Genomic DNA, 9,158 nt, shown 5'->3' with positions numbered 1-9,158 from the left:
TATGTACAAGTAATAACAGTATTATATTTGTGTATGTATGGTGTATGGTAATGACAGTATTATATTTGTGTATGTATGGTGTATGGTAATGACATTATTATATTTGTGTATGTATGGTGTATGGTAATGACAGTATTATATTTGTGTATGTATGGTGTATGGTAATAACAGTATTATATTTGTGTATGTATGATGTATGGTAATAACAGTATTATATTTGTGTATATATGGTGTATGGTAATAACAGTATTATATTTGTGTATGTATGATGTATGGTAATAACAGTATTATATTTGTGTATGTATGATGTATGGTAATAACGGTATTATATTTGTGTATATATGGTGTATGGTAATAACAGTATTATATTTGTGTATGTATGATGTATGATAATAACAGTATTATATTTGTGTATGTATGATGTATGGTAATAACAGTATTATATTTGTGTATATATGGTGTATGGTAATAACAGTATTATATTTGTGTATGTATGATGTATGATAATAACAGTATTATATTTGTGTATGTATGTTGATGGTAATAACGGTATTATATTTGTGTATATATGATGTATGGTAATAACAGTATTATATTTGTGTATGTACGATGTATGATAATAACAGTATTATATTTGTGTATATATGGTGTATGGTAATAACAGTATTATATTTGTGTATATATGGTGTATGGTAATAACGGTATTATATTTGTGTATATATGGTGTATGGTAATAACGGTATTATATTTGTGTATGTATGATGTATGGTAATAACAGTATTATATTTGTGTATGATGTATGGTAATAACAGTATTATATTTGTGTATGATGTATTGTAATAACAGTATTATATTTGTGTATGATGTATGGTAATAACAGTATTATATTTGTGTATGTATGATGTATGGTAATAGCAGTATTATCTTTTGTGTACGATGTATGGTAATAACAGTATTATATTTGTGTATGTATGATGTATGGTAATAACAGTATTATATTTGTGTATATATGGTGTATGGTAATAACAGTATTATATTTGTATATGTATGATGAATGGTAATAACAGTATTATATTTGTGTATGTATGATGAATGGTAATAACAGTATTATATTTGTGTATATATGGTGCATGGTAATAACGGTATTATATTTGTGTATATATGATGTATGGTAATAACAGTATTATATTTGTGTATATATGATGTATGGTAATAACGGTATTATATTTGTGTATGTATGATGTATGGTAATAACGGTATTATATTTGTGTATATATGATGTATGGTAATAACAGTATTATATTTGTGTATATATGATGTATGGTAATAACAGTATTATATTTGTGTATATATGATGTATGGTAATAACGGTATTATATTTGTGTATGTATGATGTATGGTAATAACAGTATTATATTTGTGTATGTATGATGTATGATAATAGCAGTATTATATTTGTGTATGTATGATGTATGGTAATAACAGTATTATATTTGTGTATGTATGATGTATGGTAATAACGGTATTATATTTGTGTATGTATGATGTATGGTAATAACGGTATTATATTTGTGTATGTATGATGTATGATAATAGCAGTATTATATTTGTGTATATATGATGTATGGTAATAACGGTATTATATTTGTGTATGTATGATGTATGGTAATAATGGTATTATATTTGTGTATGTATGATGTATGGTAATAACGGTATTATATTTGTGTTTATACACAACATACAAGAAAAGTCATAGATAAAATTCGAATATGATTTATTACTTTTAGATTTCTCAGCAACATGAATTACAATCTTAATTTTGGCTCTTCTTGGGGGCTACTCACCATGTTGTATACATTTACTAAAATATAACCATAACTTCATATTAAAAACACCTGATCCAATTAATTAATTTGATATAACCTGTAAAGGTAGTTATTATCTGAATGGGGAAAAAGAATTCCCTGGAATTCTAATGGCCATTGAACAAGGCAAATCTCCACTAAGTAAGGTAACCTGGAACAGGTTACATTAAACTAAGCCCTGGAACAGGGTAAATCTCTAAGGAAGGTAACCTGGAACAGGTTATATAACTAAGCCCTGGAACAGGGTACATCTCAACTAAGGGAGGTAACCTGGAACAGGTTGTGTAATGAAAACCCTGGAACAGGGTAAATCTCAAATTAAGGGAGGTAACCTGGAACAGGTTACATAACTAAGCCCTGGAACAGGGTACATCTCAACTAAGGGAGGTAACCTGGAACAGGTTATGTAACTAAGCCCTGGAACAAGGCAAATCTCCACTAAGTAAGGTAACCTGGAACAGGTTATATAACTAAGCCCTGGAACAGGGTACATCTCAACTAAGGGAGGTAACCTGGAACAAGTTACATAATTAATCCCTGGAACAGGGCAAATCTCCACTAATTAAGGTAACCTGGAACAGGTTATATAACTAAGGCTAAGCCCTGGAACAGGGTACATCTCAACTAAGGGAGGTAACCTGGAACAGGTTACATAACTCAGCCCTGGAACAGGGTAAATCTCTAAGGAAGGTAACCTGGAACAGGTTATATAACTAAGCCCTGGAACAGGGTACATCTCAACTAAGGGAGGTAACCTGGAACAGGTTACATAACTCAGCCCTGGAACAGGGTAAATCTCTAAGGGAGGTAACCTGGAACAGGTTATATAACTAAGCCCTGGAACAGGGTACATCTCAACTAAGGGAGGTAACCTGGAACAGGTTAAATAACTAAACCCTGGAACAGGGTAAAGGAACTGGATGGTTACATATATATACTACAAAACTACAACAAAATAAACTAAAGCCGCAAGCTACTAGTGACTAGAATAGGTTGAAACAAAACATAATAAACCTGAACACAAACATAATATGTGGTGAGTAGCCCATATAACTGCATGTGTTTAATGCAACAAAAACATCAAACTAAGATAGAGATCCAACAATGACCTCAAACATAAAATCAATTACTATATGATTACAATTCTATGTTAAAAGTTACATGTTTACACCTGATCAAGATTTATTAAATACATGACTATATATATCGCTACCCTATGGTGATGACCTGGGGATGGTGGGTGGGTACGATTCGACGACAAATGTAATGCTTGTATAAATTCACGTGCTGTCCCTTTCACAATTCCAATTTTAACTGTTCTATTATATTTACTTGGCTCTCATTGGTTGATTCTGGTCACGTGTTACCTACTTCTCTACTAAATTTGCATATGCGCAAGATGTAAACAAACCACTGTCTATTCATCAAGTAAGCCACTATTTATTCTCTAATATACTTGATCAGAATAATAGAGAATTTGATAATAAAATACCCTGTTAGTGGATAACCAGTAGCTAGCAATATATATATATATATGTTGTGTATAAACTCAAATTAAACAAATTTCCATTTTATACACAACATACAAGAAAAGTCATAGATAAAATTCGAATATGATTTATTACTTTTAGATTTCTCAGCAACATGAATTACAATCTTAATTTTGGCTCTTCTTGGGGGCTACTCACCATGTTGTATACATTTACTAAAATATAACCATAACTTCATATTAAAAACACATGATCCAATTAATTAATTTGATATAACCTGTAAAGGTAGTTATTATCTGAATGGGGAAAAAGAATTCCCTGGAATTCTAATGGCCAAACGAATGAATTGTGCTGTGTGTGTATAGCAACAATGAATGAGAGCCCCAAGAAGATAATAATATTGACAATGTACCACATATATAAAAGAAAACACCATGTCCTTCACCCTTAGTTTAACATGACCTAAATATTACACATGCTGTTTTGAGCTTGACATAGGACATGTTGGGAGGTTCTGATATATCTTGTATAACAGTCTGATGACCATCGTCCTAATGTTTGGATCACATGATCCTCTACTCCTGCAGCAGCAGCTGTGGTAGCTGCTCCAATCCGGAAAGAGTGACCACTGTAAGGTTTGTCACCAAGCCCTAACCTGTCTAAAATTTGTTTAAGATATTCTAAAAATTTGTCTCTGGATAAGGCGTCTGATCTATATCTGTCACAAAATAGTGGTGTATCAGGTGTAGCACCAGCTTTAAGACGAAGACTGTATAAACGATCCATAGTCTTTACTGGAGAAACAGCATTATTTTCGTGGATAGTGATAACGACACCTTGATGAAACACATCACATTTTGATTTTCTCAACGTAAAAGTATAAAAAGATTTGTCCTGCGCTATAAAGATATCTTTCATATATACACAACCTTGATCATTTGTTTTATTCCTAACCGTTATTTCACCGCACCTTAGGAATCCAAAAAAGGCCATCTGACACATGCACACTAATTGTAAATCCATGTATGGCGAGAAAACATCACCATTCAAAAGTGAACAGATACTTTTTAATATTTCAAACGTAATTGGTAATCGTTTCGGTGCAGTAGGTTTCGACTGTTTCTTAATACCTCTCATGATATAAGCTAACTGAGTAGAATCCCCGATAGGATCACCAAGGCCTGCCTTGATGTAGAAATATTTAATCCCAGCTAGATACACTTGTATGGTAGCCGCACTCAACTTTAACATTTGGTGGCAATGGGTCACGAAGTACACTAACACTTCCTCGGAAATCGAAGGTAGACCCCTAGAAAATATCACGCCACACATGGTTGCAAAAGATAAGAAGCAACGTAGTCCTGATGAGTATGCTGTCCTTGTATTCTTGTTGAGGGATGCTTCCCACAAAACTTCCACCTCATGTCTTAACCCAGCATCAAATCTCTCATGGGAAGGCATGCAGTTGCTTTTGGATCGGCGTTCGGTGCTAGGCTCCGAAATCTCTGCATCTGCCAACGAGATAAAGAGTCTGCTATACAGTTTGTTTTACCAAAAATGTGTCTAGCATGAATCACATAATTGTGACAAGCAGAATGCCAAGTTAATCTCCTCATGAGCTTCATGATACTAGGAACTCTAGACCTGCCTTTCCTGATAATGTCTACTGTGGCAGCATTATCGCAGTTAAACAGAATACGTTTCCTAGACCAGGAATGTCCCCATAACACACATGCCATAACTATGGGATATAGTTCGTAAAATGCCATCGAGACTTCCTCACTACCCAAGTCTGGAAAATTTCCCTGAAACCACTTGTTGTTGTAGTACCCGCCAAAGGAACGTTGAGTGGAGTCCGTAAACAGTTGGATATCTGCTGCTGCGACAATATCATCATCAATGAAGAATGACACACAATTCCAACCTTGTAAAAATGTATACCACATGTTGAGGTCTGTTCTACATTCCGTACTAATCTTAACATGGTGATGTAGTTCATTTACAGTTGTTGACAATGCGATTAGATACGACACGAAAGAGCGACCCGGAAGAATGATTCTGGCTGCAAAATTGAAATGACCAAGTAAACTCAACAGTTCACGTTTCGTACAGGACTTCCTCCTTTGAAAAGACTTCAACATATCCATGATACGATCACGTTTCTCTACTGGTAATCGTGCCTCCATTTTGTCAGAATCAAGATAAATCCCTAAATACTCTAATCCTGTAGTAGGGCCTACTGTCTTATGAGCAGCTAAAGGGATGTCAAGTGTGTGAAAAATCTCCAAGAATTGTTTCATGATGATGTCTGCCTGTTCTTCAGGTTTGGTCACAATTAAAAAATCATCTAGTAGATGAAGCACATTCTTGATGTTGTAATTATTCTCTGCTATCCAACAGATAGCACGCGACAGATGGTCAAAAATTTTTGGACTTGACCTGCTCCCAAACACCAACCGAGTATAAAAGTAATAGTGATTGTCCCACTTAATACCATGAAATGGCCACAAGGAAGGATGCAGTGGTATTAGTTTAAACGCATCAGTGATGTCAGTTTTTCCCATCCAACAACCTTTACCTGAATCTTTAATTACTTGAATGGCTTTATCAATAGTTACATACTGTAATGAAAACTCCTGTTTATCAATCAATTCGTTTAAGCTGGGATGTTTGTCGTCATTGTGTGGGGCAGATAAGTCTACTATGAGACGTTTCTTCTTGGAGTACTTCCCTTCTGCTATTCCTATAGGGTTGATGCGGTACTGTTGATACGGTATGTCTGTGAAAGGCCCTAGGAGGAAACCTTTATCCAACTCTTTATTTACCAGTGTAGATGTAACCTCTGGTTGTGTTCTCGATGACAACAGATTACGACATATAATGCTGTTTTCAGGTAGTTTTTTGATACCAGTCTCAAAACCTTCTCTTAAACCAGATATAAGGTAATTCCTGAATTCTTGATCTGGATGGTGGATTAGCTCTCTTTCTAATAGTCTAATGTTCACTGGAGTGTTTACATTACCCATCCTATGTGCTGTACCCTCGTCGTCCGTATCCCTATAACTCAAACTTGTCACTGACCCTGTGGCTGACGAGGGCCATGCCCGTTTTTTGAAATGTGCATAGGGCATTGGAGTTTTGCATGTTCTTTCTTACACGTAACACATATGTGAAGATGTTGACATCGCGCATTCTGACACCCTCTTTCGCCATTGAAGTTGTTGCAGATTTCTTTACCCAAATAATATACTCTGTACCGACCATGAACATCAGTTTGCGAGTCAAGTTTGTAGTTGTTCTGCTGGATCTTAGGGGCAGGAGTCAAGATATTGGGGCAAAAGTGCGTAGTATGTGCTGTACTGTTACAGCGTTGACAGCTGATTGGCTTCAAATTGGCAAAAATATTGCAAAACAGAGTGTTGTTTCTGATGGACCAGTCTACCAGGATATTTTGATATCTCAAATGTGCTGCAGCCCTCTTGGAGAACTGGCAGTGGTATTCATAGAATCCTTTACCGTTATAACGCGTAGCCATGTCTATGATATCTCTCTCGTAGAGGTCCATCTCCACCCTCCTAGAAGAGTGTACGGAACACAAGATATTCTTGTAAATCCCAAAGGCTTGGATGAATTCCCCGATGTTTAACGATCTTGTATATCGTGGGTCGGGCTTATCTGATGAGGATGGGGATGGACCATTAATGTAAGGGATCAACAAAGTTGTAAGATTAACATCCTTACCGTCAATTATTTGTTTCCTAATGTTGGGAGATATTGTCTCTATGAGTGGCAGGGATTCTGCCGCATATCCATATGCTGTCCTCACGTAAGGCGACGAGAGTGACGGCGATTGTCCGGTCGATGTCCCGCTAAACGCCGTCATCGCCGTGTGAATGGTGAATGATTGTTGTTCGGCTTGAGCCTCACTGCCGGCAGCGGCAGACACTGGCCTGCTAATATGCACGTCTGGATTTATAAGAGAATGGCATGCCGATCCAACCCGTGTTTCGTTCCCGCTGGAGTTTGTTGTTGATAACGCTGTAACCTTATCTGTAAGCTGTACGACGTTTGCTTGTAAAGAAGCTACAGTCTGCGTTAATGCCTCAACTATGTTAACTAGACCGCCATTGTTATTTATCACTGATGCATCTTGGGATCGCGCACCTTGCCTGGTGGAGCTAGCCGAGATGACGTCACTGTTTGAAACATTAGTTTCGTATGATCTGGCCTGTGTTTCCTTGAAAAGTTTGACCAGATGTGTATGCTTGTAATGCGTAGGTGGTGTAACGCCCATTTTCTTCAGTTCTTCTTTGAGTTTAGACACAAGCCAGTTCTCTGGCCGAGACACGTCGTATGGAACGCTTCGCCGAGACACGCGACGCTTAGGCGCCATGGCACTCGATGATGTAGAGTAACAAGTCTATCGATCAATTATGCTGCTATTCAGTTCCCTCGACACAATCATCAATACAGTCCTGTAACCAATATCCTTGAATCACATCCAAATCGATACATGATCAAATGATTGTTAGCGGGTCCCACTACGAAAACATCCCAGTCGACTGACGTAACACAATTCGTAACAAAAGTTCGCTGCCAAAGAAAGGAAACTGATGCTGGACGATCATAAAACGATCTTAAAACCATGAATAAATATCACATATGGCGTCAAAAGTTCGCCAGTATGTCTGTACAATAGTCCTCCACGAAGTCAGAGTGAAACGTCAATGTAGATTACGATTCGACGACAAATGTAATGCTTGTATAAATTCACGTGCTGTCCCTTTCACAATTCCAATTTTAACTGTTCTATTATATTTACTTGGCTCTCATTGGTTGATTCTGGTCACGTGTTACCTACTTCTCTACTAAATTTGCATATGCGCAAGATGTAAACAAACCACTGTCTATTCATCAAGTAAGCCACTATTTATTCTCTAATATACTTGATCAGAATAATAGAGAATTTGATAATAAAATACCCTGTTAGTGGATAACCAGTAGCTAGCAATATATATATATATATGTTGTGTATAAACTCAAATTAAACAAATTTCCATTATATATGATGTATGGTAATAACAGTATTATATTTGTGTATGTATGATGTATGGTAATAACATTTGTGTATGATGTATGGTAATAACAGTATTATATTTGTGTATGTATGATGTATGGTAATAACAGTATTATATTTGTGTATATATGATGTACGGTAATAACAGTATTATATTTGTGTATGATGTATTGTAATAACAGTATTATATTTGTGTATGATGTATTGTAATAACAGTATTATATTTGTGTATGATGTATGGTAATAACAGTATTATATTTGTGTATGATGTATGGTAATAACAGTATTATATTTGTGTATGTATGATGTATGATAATAACAGTATTATATTTGTGTATGTATGATGTATGGTAATAGCAGTATTATCCTTTGTGTATGATGTATGGTAATAACAGTATTATATTTGTGTATGTATGATGTATGGTAATAACAGTATTATATTTGTGTATGTATGATGTATGGTAATAACAGTATTATATTTATGTATGATGTATGGTAATAGCAGTATTATATTTGTGTATATATGATGTATGGTAATAGCAGTATTATATTTGTGTATGTATGATGTATGTTAATAACAGTATTATATTTGTGTATGTATGATGTATGGTAATAACGGTATTATATTTTTGTATGTACAAGTAATAACAGTATTATATTTGTGTATGTATGGTGTATGGTAATAACAGTATTATATTTGTGTATGTACGATGTATGATAATTTTT

General features: G+C 35.3%; 1 protein-coding gene across 1 annotated transcript; it reads right to left on the bottom strand.

The window, feature by feature from the left end:
- Positions 1-1,757: 1,757 nt before the first annotated feature.
- Positions 1,758-8,353, bottom strand: LOC117320169. Its single transcript, XM_033874833.1, has 4 exons — positions 6,433-8,353; positions 5,000-6,280; positions 2,561-4,904; positions 1,758-2,437 (listed from the first exon to the last, which is right to left on the bottom strand). Exons 1-3 carry the CDS (start codon positions 7,746-7,748, stop codon positions 3,818-3,820), a joined length of 3,684 nt encoding a protein of 1,227 aa, XP_033730724.1. The 5' UTR covers positions 7,749-8,353; the 3' UTR covers positions 1,758-2,437; positions 2,561-3,817.
- Positions 8,354-9,158: the final 805 nt, after the last annotated feature.

This window comes from Pecten maximus, unplaced genomic scaffold, assembly GCF_902652985.1.
Source record: "Pecten maximus unplaced genomic scaffold, xPecMax1.1, whole genome shotgun sequence".
Taxonomy (NCBI): domain Eukaryota; kingdom Metazoa; phylum Mollusca; class Bivalvia; order Pectinida; family Pectinidae; genus Pecten; species Pecten maximus.
The sequence above is the reverse complement of the archived record's forward strand: the minus strand, read 5'-3'. Positions and strand labels throughout refer to the sequence as shown.